Source organism: Epinephelus fuscoguttatus, linkage group LG5 (genome assembly GCF_011397635.1).
Source record: "Epinephelus fuscoguttatus linkage group LG5, E.fuscoguttatus.final_Chr_v1".
NCBI classification, from domain to species: Eukaryota; Metazoa; Chordata; class Actinopteri; order Perciformes; family Serranidae; genus Epinephelus; species Epinephelus fuscoguttatus.
Genome location: NC_064756.1, coordinates 6,104,531 through 6,120,168, shown reverse-complemented (window position 1 = coordinate 6,120,168; position 15,638 = coordinate 6,104,531). Strand labels below are relative to the sequence as shown.

The window sequence follows — 15,638 nt, the reverse complement described above, 5'->3', positions numbered from 1 at the left end:
GAAGCAACATACAAAATAAGAAATGGACTCATGTACAGAGTAACGTACAAAGTAACAGACGGACCTTTGAATGATGTAAGAAATGGACTAATGTAAGGAGAAACGTACAAAGTGACAAACAGACTAATGTACGAAGTCATTTACAAAGTAATAAATGGACTAATGTACAAAATAACCTACAAAGTAACAAATGGACTAATGTACAAAGCAATGTACAAAGTAACAGATGTACGAAGTAACAAACAGACTAATGTAAGGAGTAACGTACAAAGTAACAAATGGACTAACGTACCAAGTAATGTACAAAGTAACAGGCTAATGTACAAAGTAATGTACAAAGTAACAAATGGACTAACATACGAAGTAACGTACAAAATAACAGACTAATGTACAAAGCAACGTACAAACGGACTAATGTAAGGAGAATCATACAAAGTAACAGACGGACTAATGTATGAAGTAACAAACAGACTAATGTAAGGAGTAACGTACAAAGTAACAGACAGATCACTGTACGATGTAACAATTAGACTAATGTACGAAGTAACGTACAAAGTAACAAATGGACTAACGTATGAAGTAACGTACAAAGTAACAGACTAATGTACAAAGTAACAAATGGACTAACGTACGAAGTAACGTACAAAGTAACAAATGGACTAACGTACAAAGTAACAGGCTAATGTACGTAGTGAAGTACAAAGTAACAAATAGACTAATGTACGAAGTAACGTACAAAGTAACAAATGGACTAACGTACAAAGTAACAGACTTATGTACAAAGTAACAAATGGACTAACGTATGAAGTAACGTACAAAGTAACAGACTAATGTACAAAGTAACAAATGGACTAACGTACGAAGTAACGTACAAAGTAACAAATGGACTAACGTACAAAGTAACAGGCTAATGTACGTAGTGAAGTACAAAGTAACAAATAGACTAATGTACGAAGTAACGTACAAAGTAACAAATGGACTAACGTACAAAGTAACAGACTTATGTACGAAGTAACGTACAAAGTAACAAATGGACTAACGTATGAAGTAATGTACAGAGTAACAGACTAATGTACAAAGTAGAGTACAAAGTAACAAATGGACTAACGTACAAAGTAACAGACTTATGTACGAAGTAACGTACAAAGTAACAATGGACTAACGTATGAAGTAACGTACAAAGTAATGCACAAAGTAACAAATGGAGTTTTTTCAGTTTGACTTTAAGGATTAGCTAGTTAGCATCATTCACATCTGATGGATACTGTGCTGTTTGTTGCTTTCTCAGACGATACTATACCTGCTGTCAGGGGGATGATATCAACCTGAAATGCTAAAATCTAAAATCAGGATTGTTTTCATCCTTGTGCCTTTTCCTGCAGATACACATATGGTAAACCTGTTGTTGGTTCAGTGAAGGCAACGATTTGTCGAAACGCAGTCAGGTTTTACTGGTATTCAAGTGCCCAAGAAAGTGACCTCTGCAAGACGTACGACTTGACAGTGAGTATCCCAGATAATTAAAAAATGTGACTTGCTGTAACTGCAGTTTACTTCACTGTCTACTTTTTTTGTTTGATATTGACTCTTACTATCTCACAGACAGATAAAGGTGGTTGTGCGACACAAATTGTGAACGTGACAGAGTTTTCCCTCGACAAGAACATGTACGATGACAGCTTTGAGGTGGATGCGGAAATGGAGGAGTACGGCACAGGTATGTGGACTCAGTACACAGGCTGGATACTGTCATTGAGTCATTATTAGTTCCTGATGAGCTCTGATCTGTATGTTTACTACCATCTAGGGGTCATTCTCAAAGGCCATGGGCGGACCAGCTTCAGCAGTCACATCAGAACTGTCACCTTCGAGGACGTACCTGCAGCGTACAAGCCTGGCATCCCATTGGAGGGAAAGGTAATCAGTCTCATCATTGACCACTAAGAGCTATAGTGTGGCAAGACTCTGCAGGGATGGCAATGAGTCCACCACTTTGGTTCAGACGGAAATACCCTAACGAATATTGTAAAAACGTTTACAGTCCTCAGCCATGATTCCTAGAGTATTCTTGAAATACTGCTTCTATTTAAAACTTTGTTAACATTCAGAGTTTTCAGGAAAATGTTGCAATCTGTAAGTTTGAATTATTTCGATTTTGTTGCTGAGACTTTGAACCATCAGTTTGGTATGGTTGATGGTTCTAGGAAACACATGAGCCTCAGTCATGATTGTAACAGAGGGAAAGCCAGTCGGAGGAAGAGCCATCAGAGCTGTAGTGAAGTCTGACTGCTTTGTCCCGGCAACTTGGGACAACTTGTCTGAAAGGCTGAAAATAATTCCACCGTTGCTTTCTGACTTGTTTGCAGGTCAAAATTGTCGGTGCAGACAACAAAGCTGTTGCCAATGAGGAGGTGTATCTGTTTGTTGGCGATTCTCAAAACGAAACGCTCACGACAGACATGACAGGCATGGCTTCATTTTCTTTGGACACCAGCGACTGGAAGGGCACCTTAACTCTGAAGGTTGGTTACTGCTTCTCAGAGACATTTTTTATTCTAGCACAATTAATTCAGTTCAAGGGCTTCATATTAATAACCAGCTCGGTATTTATCAATTATACAATCCATATGTAATTAAAGGAACTTTGCACCACATCGATCATGTTTGAGGTGAAGAACACAGACCTAAAATATCATGAAAGGAATCTGTTTTTGAGAATTGGTTTGTTGTTGGAAAGCTGAGTTAAAATGTGACCTTTGACCTGTGGTTGTTGTGTCAACAGGCGAGGTCTACAAAGACGGAGGACACTGAGCCATATGTGGCCAATCTGCGCAGACCAGAGTACAGGTCAGCCTACCACCACGTCTCAGCATTTTACTCTAAGAGCAATAGTTTTCTGAAGCTCATGCAGGTGAGCGGGAAGATCTCCTGCGACAAAGATGCGAATGTACGTGCTCAGTACATCATCCAGGGGGAGGAGCTAAAGAAGGGACAGGAAGTCCTCGACTTCTTTTACCTGGTAAGACTCACGTGATGGGTTATGAGCTATTGTCAGTGTCACACCTCGCCTACATTTGTTAACTTTAAGCTGAACAGTAATTAAACCACTCAGACTCCAAAAGGCTTTTTGCAGAAACAAAGTGGAGCTAATTGTACACAAACACATATTAAATGTATCTGCCTGTGTGATATGTTTGATTGTAGGTGATGTCCAGAGGTGGAATTGTGCAGCACGGTCGTGTCCCAGCAGCTGTTAAAGCAGGAACAGGTACAGACTGTTACTTAAACTAAGGCAGCCATCTTAAAGGATAAATCTGGTGATGATCTGTATTTCTCTTATTGTCAGATACTTTCATACAATCATATGTCACATGTCCTTGTCTCTGTTTTTCCTGCCTCAGTCAACAAAGGAGAGTTGTCCATACCGCTCAGTCAGGTTACAAACCTGGCACCATTTGCCCAGGTGGTGGTTTACACTGTGATGCCCAGTGGAGAGGCTGTGGCCGATAGCCAGGACTTCCCCATTCAGCTCTGCCTCAATAACAAGGTACCGCCTGAATGACCCTTATGACCTAAAGCTACGATAAATGAGTCCAAGTCTTTTTATTTACAATAAAGTACACATTTCCGATTATTTTGAGTCTGTTCTTGTGACCTGACGTCCTCCTATCAGCTCTCAAACTAATGACTCTCCACCGCGGTGTCTTCTGTGTAGGTGTCTCTGAAGTTCTCCTCGCTGCAGGAGCTTCCTGCGGAGAAGACCACGCTCAATCTCCAGGCTCACCCAGGCTCCATGTGCTCCGTCAGAGCCATCGACCAGAGCGTCCTCCTGCTGCAGCAAGAGCAGGAACTCACTGTCGACTATGTACGACACAATCTTGAGCACTGGTTGACCCCATATGTACCTTTACCAACACCTGAATGTGATGTTTATATTGTACTTTAGTCAGTGTGGAGTGTGGACTAGTAGTCAGACCTCAGTCTCGCCTTTGCAGAGTGCAAAAGCCCCTTAATCAGCATTTGGACTAGTTCAAGTCATGATAATCAAATATTATGACAGCCTCATATTATTAATACCTCCATGGTGAATGAAGAATCCAAAAAACTGAGAAATGTCTGTCAGTCAACTTGTGCTGTATAATTAAATGTCTTTTATTTAGTTGTATACTCAGTACTTCCCAAACAGACGGCTCCTAACAACAGGGAACTAAAACGAAAGTGAAACTTATTGTGCTCTCTTCAAAGCCAGGCTCCACTGGCAGTGATTTTACTTCACTGAGCAGGGGAGCTGCTGGGTTAGCACTGTGTCAATCACTTTGTGTTATTGTGTGACTTTGGTGAATCCGAGCTGACCCTGAACAGCACCGAAGTCACATGCTAAAACAAGCTAACTGATTGAAGCAGCTGTAAACCAGTTGCTCCCCTCTTCATCCATCCATCCATCCATGCAGGCTGAGCAAAGCACCCCAGACGTCCCTCTCCCCAGCAACGCTTTCCAGCCCCGGACCCGAGGTGTTCCCAGGAAAGATGAGATATATAATCCCTGCAGTGTGTTCTGGGTCTGCCCCGGGGCCTCCGACCAGTGGGATGTGCCTGGAACACTTCCAACAGGAGGCGCCCAGGAGGATCCTGATCAGATGAACCACCTCAACTGACCCCTTTCAAAGCAAAGGAGCAGCGGCTCTACTGTGAGCTCCCTCTGGATGTCTGAGCTCCTCCCCCTATCTCTAAGGCTGAGCCCAGACACCCCACAGAGGAAACTCATTTCAGCCACTTGTATCCCCGACCTCATTCTTTTGGTCACTACCCAGAGCTCATGACCATAGGTGAGGGTTGGGACCAAGATAGACCAGTAAATCGAAACCTTCGCCTTTCAGCTCAGCTCCCTCTTCACCACGACTGCATCACTGCAGAAGCCGCACCAAACCGCCAATCCATCTCACGCTCCATTCTACCCTCGCTCGTGAACAAGACCCCGAGATACTTGAACTCCCTCGCTTGAGGCAGCAGCAGTACTGTTTGTGTCAGTGCAGTGTGGCTTTGAGCTCAGAGAGGGCTGTTTGTTTGGGAAACACTAAGCATACGACTGGATAAATTAGACTTGATTATACTGCACAAATCAACAAAAAGAGTTTTTGGATTCTTTGTTCACTGTGAGGGCATGCAAGAAAAACAAGGTCCTCTTCAGGGTTGAGTAATTGATCTACAAATGGATTACAAGTATCCTTTAAGTCAGGGGTGTGACGTCCAAACTTTTTTGAATGGGGGCTCGTTAGATGATGTAAAGGATACCTTGTGGCCAGCTGCCTCTACCGAGCAGGAAGTGTCTGCTGTATTCAAATAAACACAAGAAGTTTGTGCTCTAGAGAAAAGATCAGCACTCAGTGAATAACCTCCTAAGCCCTATGATAAGCTATTAATGCAAGGCTTTACTACACAGACCAGTGAGCAGTGATAACTAACATGTCTTTGGGGTCATCGGGTGGGAACCTCCTTTCACCAGTGTTTCGTCTAGTTGGTCCCATGACACTTCCAGGAGGCTAGACAGTGATCTCTGGCGTCACTCCCCGAATGCCAGGTCTCACTGCTCCCCTCCCCGCACCAACCCAATAACCTCCTTTACCTTACTTACACATGGTGTTCTCAGCCCAAACAGCACTGCCACCTTCAACCAAACCCAGGCTCCATACATGCGAGCTCCAGGTAGAGACAGTGCTGATACTACCTTTCCTAGCACATTCACCATACTCTATTTCACACGCTACATAGCTTAACTATAATATAAGCTAAAGTTAAAGGAGCTAAATGAACTTACAGGATCAGCAAACACACTAACCTTGCAGCATGGTCTCCCACTTACTATGGGTAAGGGTTTCCCACCCGATATCCCTCCATTAGGAGGGATAGAGCATGAGATGGCGGAAGGAAGTTCAGGAGGTGATCAGGCGTGCAAAGGCTTCCTGGAGTCCCCTACCGGATTTCTAAAAGTGCGCCTGATATCCTTAAATCTTTGTGGAAACAGCTAAGAATAGTTTGGGAGAAACAAATTATACCAAGAGCATGGTGTAGGGCAGGGGGTGTCATCTTTCCTAAGGAGAAGGAGTCTGTGGACCTTAGCCAGTTCCGGATGATTTCTCTCTTGAATGTAGAGGGGAAGATTTTCTTTAGTGTGGTTGCGCAGAGATTAGCTAGCTGCTTAGAAAGGAATAGCCTAAGATTTACCATGGTGCAGAAGGCAGGAATACCAGGTTTTTCAGGGCGTTTAGAGCATACTAGCATGATCTGGCACCAGATTCAGGCAGCGAAGATTAACAAAAGGGACCTACATGTAATATTTTTAGATCTTGGTTCAGTACCGCATAGCCTCATTTGGAGTGCGTTTGACTACTTCAAAGTGCCACAGGTAGTTTCACAACAGGTTGGCAGAGGCTGAACAAGAAAAAAAGCAAAGTGATCTTGCTATATGAACCAGTATTGTGTTGCAGACCACGTACAGTATACTTTGAAGGAAACTTTGGACGTCCCTGCTTTAAGTGGACTGGTGGACTGTCCTGTACCTGCTGCCTGTCCTGATGACTCACTCGGGCTGGTGTTCATATGTGTGTTTTGTGCAGGTGTACAGCCAACTGCCTGTCCAGAGGTTGGTGGGATACAACTTTGATGTTGAGGACTTTGAGCCATATCCCTGCTTCCCTGTGCCGATGCCAGAGCCAGAGCCTGAACCAGAGCCTGAACCAGAGCCTGAGCCTGTACAAGAACTAGAAGATGTGGATGCAGCTGGTCGATCGAAGCGCTCGATCTACTTTGGACCGCCCAGTGGGAAGAATGATGTCTACAGCATCTTTAAAGTAGAAATTTGATCATTTTTCTTGACTGTCACAGACTAGGCCAGTGGTTTTCAGGGGTTCAGTGGTTTCAGTGGTTTTATCCTGTGTGTTCATCGGGGGTGACCAAATCATATACGGTATATCACTTCACAATCTCCTATTTGGTTTTCATCATCTCTCTCTCTGCTTCTAGGAAATTGGAATCAAAATTGTGACCAACTCCGATGTGAAAAAACCTCACAACTGCCTTGAAAGGAACTATGAGTTATTTTTCTATGATGCTGGTATGTTTTAGTGTTTGCCACAGGTAGTTTCCATTTCATATGACCCCAGAATGTAACTGTAACATACTTTTTACTCTTGAGAAGAAACACTTGGCGATTATGAAATGTTTCAAAATGCTGAAGACCTAATAGTTGGAAGTGTCCCGATTGGAATGGAGGGTGAGGATGAAGTGGCAGAGGCTGGAAAGACCAAGGAAACTATCAGAACATACTTTCCTGAGACCTGGATCTGGGAGCTGGTTTCCGTTGGGTAAGTTTAGGTGTGTCATCGGACTTTTTATATCCGTGTGTTTCTAGATCTCGTGGACTCTCCGGTTCCCATGGCCTTCAACATGATGCCGCAGAGTTCAGGACATGGTGTGCTGAGAAAAGAGGAGGAGAAGAAAGAGACGGTCAGGACGTTCTTCCCCGAGACGTGGATCTGGGACCTAGTTCCTGTGGGGTAATGATAACATATCATATTAAAAAGGGGTGAAATATTGTACTTTTTTTGTTGTTGTTGATGTATTTTCAGGCAATTGTACATTTTGAATAGATGTTTGAAAATATATTTTGGCAAGAATGTTTTGTTTCTTCATGTCACTCACTTTTTATTTTAAAACTACGACGAAACAACGGTTGATTTTTGTTTTGTTTTTCTTTCAGTTTATTGATTACCATCTAGTTTAGACGTTTTTTTTGTCCAAATAATCAAAAGGAAAACAGTCCAAGGCCCAAATATGCGCATCAGCCACTTTATTAGGTACACCTTGCTAGTACCGGGTTTGACCACTTTTTAATTCTTGGTGTCACAGATTCAACAAGGTGCTGGAAACATTCCTCAGAGATTTTGGTCCATATTGACATGATGACATCACACAGTTGCTGCAGATTTGTCAGCTGCACATCCATTATGAGAATCTCCCGTTCCACCACATCCCAAAGGTGTGGTCTTCCTATATTGAAGCACCCCCCCCAAAAAAACTGAGATGGAGATAATTTTCACCAATTCACCAACCCCAAACGTCTGTGTTTGAGTGGTTACTGAGGACGTTGTAAATCCATTTGTCAGCTTAATATTACCGGTAGTGATGCGGCAGATTCAGGTTATCTTAGTAGAAATTTTTCAAAATATCACGTTGAAGTGGCAAAGCAGCACCCTGAGTGAGATACTGATAACACACAGAAACATTACTGCAGTAGTTAACCCTCCATCTTCTCTCCCCCACTGTCACCCTTTCACACTCACAGACAAACACACGCCGCTTTGCTCAGTCTGCATCTCAGTCCGTGTCCTCAGTCCTGACAACTGTGTTACTGCTGGATAAAGTTTGTGGCCCCGTTTGGGTTCAGGTTGATTAACCCATACTTTGCTGGTTGCGTGGGGCAGATTATTTAGGTGAAGCTGAAATGATTCCTGTATTTAATAAATGCTGCTTGAGCCTTAGATTTATGCAAGACTGGCGACGAACTGATAGTTCTTATTTAACAGTTTTTTTTTAAAGATATTTTTTGGCCATTTTTGCCTTTAATTGATTTGAAAGCTCAGGGTGAAGGGAGAGAGAGAGGGAATGACATGCAGCAAAGGGCCACAGGCTGGAGTCGAACCCAGGCCGCTGCGGCAACAGCCTTGTACATGGGGTGCCTGTTCTATCCACTAAGCCACCAAAGCCCCTTATTTAACATTTTGTTTTAAATTTTTTGCCGCATGTTTTTTTAATGTATCATTTTATTTTTTTCAGATGATTTTTTTTGTTTTGTTTTTAAGATTATTTTTTTGGGTGTTTGCCTTTAATTGACAGGAGAGAGTGAAATGTGGGAGTGAGAGAGAGTGGGGGGTTGACATGCAGCAAATGGTTGTGAGCCGGAGTCAAACCTGCGACCGCTGCAACGAGGCATTGCCTCTGTATATGAGGTGCCGGCACTACGCTACTGACGCCCCTTTCATGTGATCTTTTTTCACATAACTTTTTTTTTAATTTAATTTTTTTTTTCATTTTCTTTTTATTTATTATTTATTTTATTTAAATGTGAATGTGTAAATGTTTGTGTATGTATGTATATAAATGTTTAGATATATATGCATGTGTGTGTGTATATATGTGTAAATATATATATATATATATATATATATATATATATATATATATATATATATATATATATATATATATATATATAAGGGCTACAACTAACGATTATTTTCATTGTCGACTAATGTTTCGATTATTTCTTCAATTAGTCGACTAATCATTTCTAATCTAATGTTTCGTACTCATGCCACTCATCTGTTCACTGTCGTGGGAGAGTGTGTAAAGCTGCCAATATTTGAGTGTAAGAAGCTGCAATAAGAGTGTTTTGGGGTACTTTTATAGTACTTTTCTATGAAAATGACTCAAACCGATTAGTCGACTACTAAAATAGTCACTGATTATTTTAATAGTCGATTAGTCATCGATTAGTCGACTAATCGTTGCAGCCCTAAAATATATATATATATATATATATATATGTATATATGTATGTATATGTATATATATATCTGTATATATATATATATATATATATATATATATATATATATATATATAGATATATATATATATAGTGTTATCTCCCCTCATCTTTTCTTCTAGCACCACTGGGAGGTTGACATTTTAAGCTTTTACTCAAAAAATACTCACATTTTTTGTTAATAACAAACACATGCAAAACTAACGACATTCCCATCAACCTGAGCTGTACTTTGTGCTTACTGCTAATTGGCAAATGTTAAAGGTGAAGTGTGTAAAGTTTAGGGGGATAAGGTGGCGTCTAGCAGTATATTACAGATTGCAACCAGCTAAAACTTCTCCTGGTTAGAATTCCTTAAGTGTTGATTGTTCAGAAGGTTTTTACCAGGAGCTGAATTATCCACAGAGGTCTCTTCTTCTCCAGAACAAATAGACCAGGTGATTTAAACCACCAGAAACACTGAATAAAGCAGTTTCATGTTACAAATCAGTGGAACTCCGGTCACTGCTCATTGTAGTTGGGCTTCTTGCTATGGTGGCCGACATGAAACGCAAACAGCCCTCTGTGGAGCCAGTGTTTGCTTCTTCCCTTCTGGGCTACTGTAGAAACAGCGTGGTGCAACATGGCGGTCTCCATAAATGAAGTCCTGCTCCTTATGTACATATAAATGACTCATTCTAAAGTAACAAAAGCACAGTGATTCTTATTTCCAGGTGATTATACACTAAAGCAGACATACTTATTATATTATTTTCCATTTCTGCCAATGTATCCCCCTAAATCTTGCAAACTGGACCTTTAGATTTGTACAAACAGCTCCCAGAGGACTTTTGTAAACATTTGTAGTACTGACTGAATGTCTCGACAGCTACTGTATGTCAGTATGATTTGTGATGACTGTGATGATCCAGCATGTGACCACATTAACCTGTGATTGTGAACATGGTGAACATTAAACCTGCTTAACATTAGAGCAAAATAGTGTTGACATAGTGAGCATGTTAGCATGCTAATGTTAGCAATTACCACAGAGCTGCTAGTGTGGCTGTAGACTGTAGATGTTGTTAGAAGTTGTGTTCCCAGGAGGCGCAAGAGTAAAGTTCCTTTTTACCACTGAGGACAGTTTTAATCCCTGTTAGCAGTTTATCTAATTGCAGAATCAGCCACATCCACCAGTATATGTTAAAGAGTAATCAGCCCATTACAGTGACATTTCCTGAGCACTCAGAGTCCCCAGAGGACAGAGCTTTCCTCTTGAGCCTTCCCTTCCTAAAGTCAAACACAAAATATCTCATCATGTACTAATGCATGTTGTCATGACATTTCCTGAGCACATTCATATTTTCATACTTCACTCATTCATCTTTAAGGGAAACTCTATGCTACTTGAACTTTCTCATTTGCCTCTCCCTCGTGTGTTCGTACAGAGACAGTGGGTCAGTGAACGTGGAGAAGACGGTCCCTGACACCATCACTAAGTGGGCGGCTGGAGCTTTCTGTGTCTCCTCTGCGGGCTTCGGCGTGTCGCCCAACATTGGACTGACGGCCTTCCAGCCCTTCTTCGTCAGTCTCACGCTGCCCTACTCCGTCATCCGAGGGGAGGTGTTCACACTCAAAGCCACTGTCTTCAACTATCTCTCCAAATGCATCATGGTAAATATTTAAGGTCTTACACGTGGAATTTATTTATGGTGGTGCAATGGTTAGCTTCTGTGCAGAGTTTCCTCCAGGTGCTCCAGCTTCCTCCCACAGTCCAAAGACATGCAGGTTAACTGGTGACTCTAAATTGTCCGTAGGTGTGAATGTGAGTGTGAATGGTTGTCTGTCTCTATGTGTCAGCCCTGTGATAGTCTCCAGCCCCTGTGACCCCCAGCAGGACAAGCGGTTATGGAAAATGGATGGATGCTTCATGTATTTAATGTATTTTAGAGACTGAATGTGTTTGACTCTGTGTCTGTCTGCAGGTGAGAGTCACACTAGCTGATTCAGACCAGTTCACCTTCAGAAACTGTGAAGGCTGCCAGTACAGCGTGTGTTTGTGCGGGGAGGAGAGCAGGACCTTCTCGTGGATTGTGACTCCAACCGCCCTAGGTATTACAACAGAAATCATGCCAACTCGAGTCAGACACAAATTATTCTTTTCTTTTGATATTTTATTGCAGATCATATAAGGCAGTCAGTGGCATCCACATTTACATGTGATACACATTTATTGTATGTTCCTTTGGTGGTCTGTTGAAGGATCTTAAGTTTTTGACAGGACAAGTGAACTTAAATAATAATGACTAGTCCATCCCCATTGGTAGCTTTGTCACCTTCTACCTATGCCAGTCCTCAATGCCTATGTGCAGTTTCACATAGATTGACCACGTCAGTGAGTAGAAAAACGTGGGACAGACAGAATGACTGACTGACAGAATGACACACTGACAGTTTCCGTGATTATGTACAGCATACCATACCATGACTTAGTCATAGCAAATACTAGAAAAAAAACACCAACATTGGTCCACAGGGGGAGCCACAGCGATCGGTCGCATTTTAGCCATTTTGAAGCATTTTTCTGTTGTTATAGCGCCACCCAGTTGCCAATTAGAGTTAAATTTCTCCAGTCACCTTGAGGCGTCCTGTTCTACATATCTACCAAGTTTAGTAAAAATCCATATGGCGGTTAGGCCTAGATAAGAAATGAGCTCTCTAGCGCCCCCATTTTGTTTGATGGGGTCAATAATGGAGGGGTCCCCTCAGATTATGTGTGGTCATATGCCTACAAAGTTGCGTGGTGATGGGTGAAACCCTTGAGATGTTATACACCTTTATGTGATGAGCCACGCCCTCCGCAATATTCATTGCCTTATAGAAGCTCAGTTTTAGGAAGTTTTCCAACTTTTGCCAAGAGGGAACTTTAGACATTGGTCCCTAGATTATGTTCACCCAGTTTCATGCAGATCGCTCAAACTTCCTAGGAAGAGATCCATTTGAAGTGTTTTCAAAACATTCAAAATGGTGGAAAATCTATATAAGCGGAAGTTATGGGTTCTTGAGGCAAATGTGTTCCTCACGAGGAGAGGCATCTCTGTGCAAAGTTTCATGTCTCTACGACATACGGGGCATGAGATATGCCCATTCAAAGTTTGACATTTGCTATAGCGCCCCCCTTTGGCCAATTGATGTAATATTGCTTCATTGGCATCCTCCCATGACCCTCTACCACTGTGCCAAATTTCACATGGATTGACCAAGTCAGTGAGGAGAAAAACGTGGAACAGACACACACACAGACAGAGTTTTTGTCATTATAGCAAGATGACTTTATTTATATAACACCTTTGCAAAGTACATTACAGTAAAACAAAAAATAAGAAATAACAAGATAAAATCCAGAACAAAATACAAAACATAGGATACATTTTAATTACTTGACAGTTTCAACAGGAACTTTTAATGGATACTGTTTTTTTTGTGTCTTTCAGCCCATTTATGACAAATTAAGACTTGTGTTACTGGAGACTAGGGCTGCCTCCAACTAAGAATGTTGCTAGTCGACCAGCAGTCATCATTACGGTCCATCAGTGGACTAGTCTCCTGCATGTTTATGATATGAGTGTAATGATTAAATGATATATTTTGGTGGTTTGAGTTGAAGGTGTGAGAAAGAACAGTATCAGTAACATTGTTAACACTGTGCTACATTACAGAGAAATACAAACCGTACTAATGAACCTTCATTAATATAGGCCTATATTTTATCTCCAAGTGCACGTCACACACTGAGCGAGCCGCCTGTTAATGACGCTGTGGGCTAATGGGCATGTAGCTACTTCCATGTTTCAGATGATACGTCATGTTTGTAGTCGACCAATGAAGATGAGTTTACATATCACCTTGGGTTCGTCCTTCACCTTCTCAAAATGATCCCACACTTTGGATTTCCTGCCCGACATGTTATTAACTAGCCTGTGGAATAACCGCAGGTACCAGCCCTGGAGATTAACCTGACTCCTGTCTGACTGCTGAGCGTGGACACTTCCTGTGTCTGTCCTTTCACATTAAAGTCACACATGGTCCAGGCATATAGGGTTTGTTTTAGATTGACAAGGTGCAGCTCCTGATAGAGTTTCACACACGGGAGCTTGGTTTAGTGGAGGAGAGATCGTGTTGCTGTGCATTAAAGCTTCGTGAGCAAGAACACCTGTGTGACAGCTGATGTAAAATAAGGATCAGATCAGTATAGCCAATCCTGATCAGTTAAGAAAATGCCGTGATTGGCCCTGATACGGATCTTTGAAATCAGATTGGGACATCCCTACTTTTCGAGGCCTTTCCAGATATTTTTTTAATGGTTTTTAAAAAAGACAAATGCAGAAAAAAGGCATTCAAACTGAAGATAATATTTAACTTTCCTGAGAAACTTTAACTTTGTCAGACAAAAATCAAAAGTAATCCCTGTGATGGACTGATTTTCATTCTGTATGGAAGTGAATGGACGTAAGTGGCTGCTTTAAAGGTATGAAATTAAATTCGTGAATGTGAGTATAGCTTCTAAACCCTATGGTGTGCCTTGGAATTAGTATTGTAAAGACACTGGCATGGTCCTTTTAATGTAGAAGAGTTCACAGGGTCTAATTTTGATGTTAAATCCATGCACATTTCACCTTTAAGATTCAGTTCAGAAATACTTACTCATATTCTTCAAAACTGGATTGAAGCTCGTCTCAAACAGCATCAGCTCTGCTCTCTCTGCCTCCTCATTACTACAAAGAACATTTCCAAGTGACTGTTATTAGTGTCGCTAATAATCTAAAGCAGTCTTCACATCTTTATAATTAAATACTGATGTTGTTTGTTCCGTCCAATGCCAAACTCGCGCTCTCAGTGACACAGATGAGGCAGAACAAGCTAATTAATCTGTATTAAGGGCACTGACAGCTGTTGCGTCTGCACCGCTGGAAGCAAAGACAGGGGGCTGTTATTGTAACGCTGCCTGGCCTGAAAGCAGAGGATTTCTATCAGCCTCCATCAGCACGGATGGAGACGAGGCTCTGATGAATGTCAAACTGCGCTTCTCTAACTCCCCCTTAGAGGAATGCTGACAATCACTTGTACTAACAAGTCAGGTAGTATCTCTGACGAAACACTCAGAAACCTCTCCCTCGGGGGGTGATCTGTACTTGTCCTCTGTGTGAAGGATTGTGGGCTGTGAAGGAAGAAAGGGAGGGGGTGGGAGATAGAGCGGTATAATAAGGCAACAAATAGGGATTAATGAGGGCGAAAGAGATAGGAAACAGGGGGGAGGAAGGAAAACACAGGGAGGAGGGATGGAGGAACAGGGAGGATAATGAGTTGGACTGAAAAGCAGACAGGAAGCTGTTTTGCCTCCGTACACAAAATGTGACAGTGTGACAGTGAGTGCGAGCGCTAATCAATACGGCCTTGCTCTCGGATTAAGACTGTGTATGTGTGCACACAGGTCAGGTGAATCTGAAGGTCAGCGCAGAGGCCCTGAAGACTGACATACTGTGTGGCAACGAGGTGGCCACCGTCCCCGACATGGGCCAAATTGACACCGTGGTCCGCACCCTGCTGGTGGAGGTCAGTGACTGTCACACACAACACCACACAGCCGAGTGCAAAGGTGACAGGAGCACAGCGTTTGAGGTTGAAGACGTGTTGCAGACAAACAAATGTGACAGGTCGTAGGTGATAGTGTCACGTGTCAAGGTTCAATCAGTCACATATTTGTGCTTAATAAGGACATACTTTATATACTTGTTGTTTTATGACTTCGTGAGTGAGGCATAATGTTTTCAGGTCGTCCGTCTGTTCCATTTTCATAATATCTCAAGAACAGCATGAGGGACTTTCTCAAAATTTGGCACAAATGTTCACTTGAACGTTGCGATAAAGTAATTAGATTTTGGTGGTTATAGATCAAAGGTAAAGGTCTATGTGTACGCCCTAACTGTGCATTTGTTGGGGACTATTTTCAGCTGCATTTGGTGCCCTAGTGAATATTTGGAGCTGCAGGACGATG

The 15,638-nt window shown here is 42.0% G+C and overlaps 1 protein-coding gene across 3 annotated transcripts in view; it reads left to right on the top strand.

Annotated features, from left to right (window-relative positions):
- Nucleotides 1–15,638, top strand: part of LOC125889143 (alpha-2-macroglobulin) — a 49,805-nt gene that overhangs the window by 12,329 nt on the left and 21,838 nt on the right. Inside the window, exons 8-21 of one of the 3 annotated variants that reach the window (XM_049576880.1) lie at nt 1,383–1,503; nt 1,603–1,717; nt 1,808–1,917; nt 2,367–2,522; nt 2,783–3,019; nt 3,205–3,268; nt 3,402–3,547; nt 3,716–3,865; nt 6,615–6,848; nt 7,021–7,111; nt 7,409–7,553; nt 11,032–11,257; nt 11,569–11,695; nt 15,075–15,196. In XM_049576880.1, coding sequence (XP_049432837.1) covers nt 1,383–1,503; nt 1,603–1,717; nt 1,808–1,917; nt 2,367–2,522; nt 2,783–3,019; nt 3,205–3,268; nt 3,402–3,547; nt 3,716–3,865; nt 6,615–6,848; nt 7,021–7,111; nt 7,409–7,553; nt 11,032–11,257; nt 11,569–11,695; nt 15,075–15,196 — 2,044 coding nt within the window. Of the gene's footprint in view, nt 1–1,382; nt 1,504–1,602; nt 1,718–1,807; nt 1,918–2,366; nt 2,523–2,782; nt 3,020–3,204; nt 3,269–3,401; nt 3,548–3,715; nt 3,866–6,614; nt 6,849–7,020; nt 7,112–7,195; nt 7,362–7,408; nt 7,554–11,031; nt 11,258–11,568; nt 11,696–15,074; nt 15,197–15,638 lie in introns of all 3 variants that reach the window. The other 2 variants (XM_049576881.1, XM_049576879.1) reach the window with 2 other exon arrangements.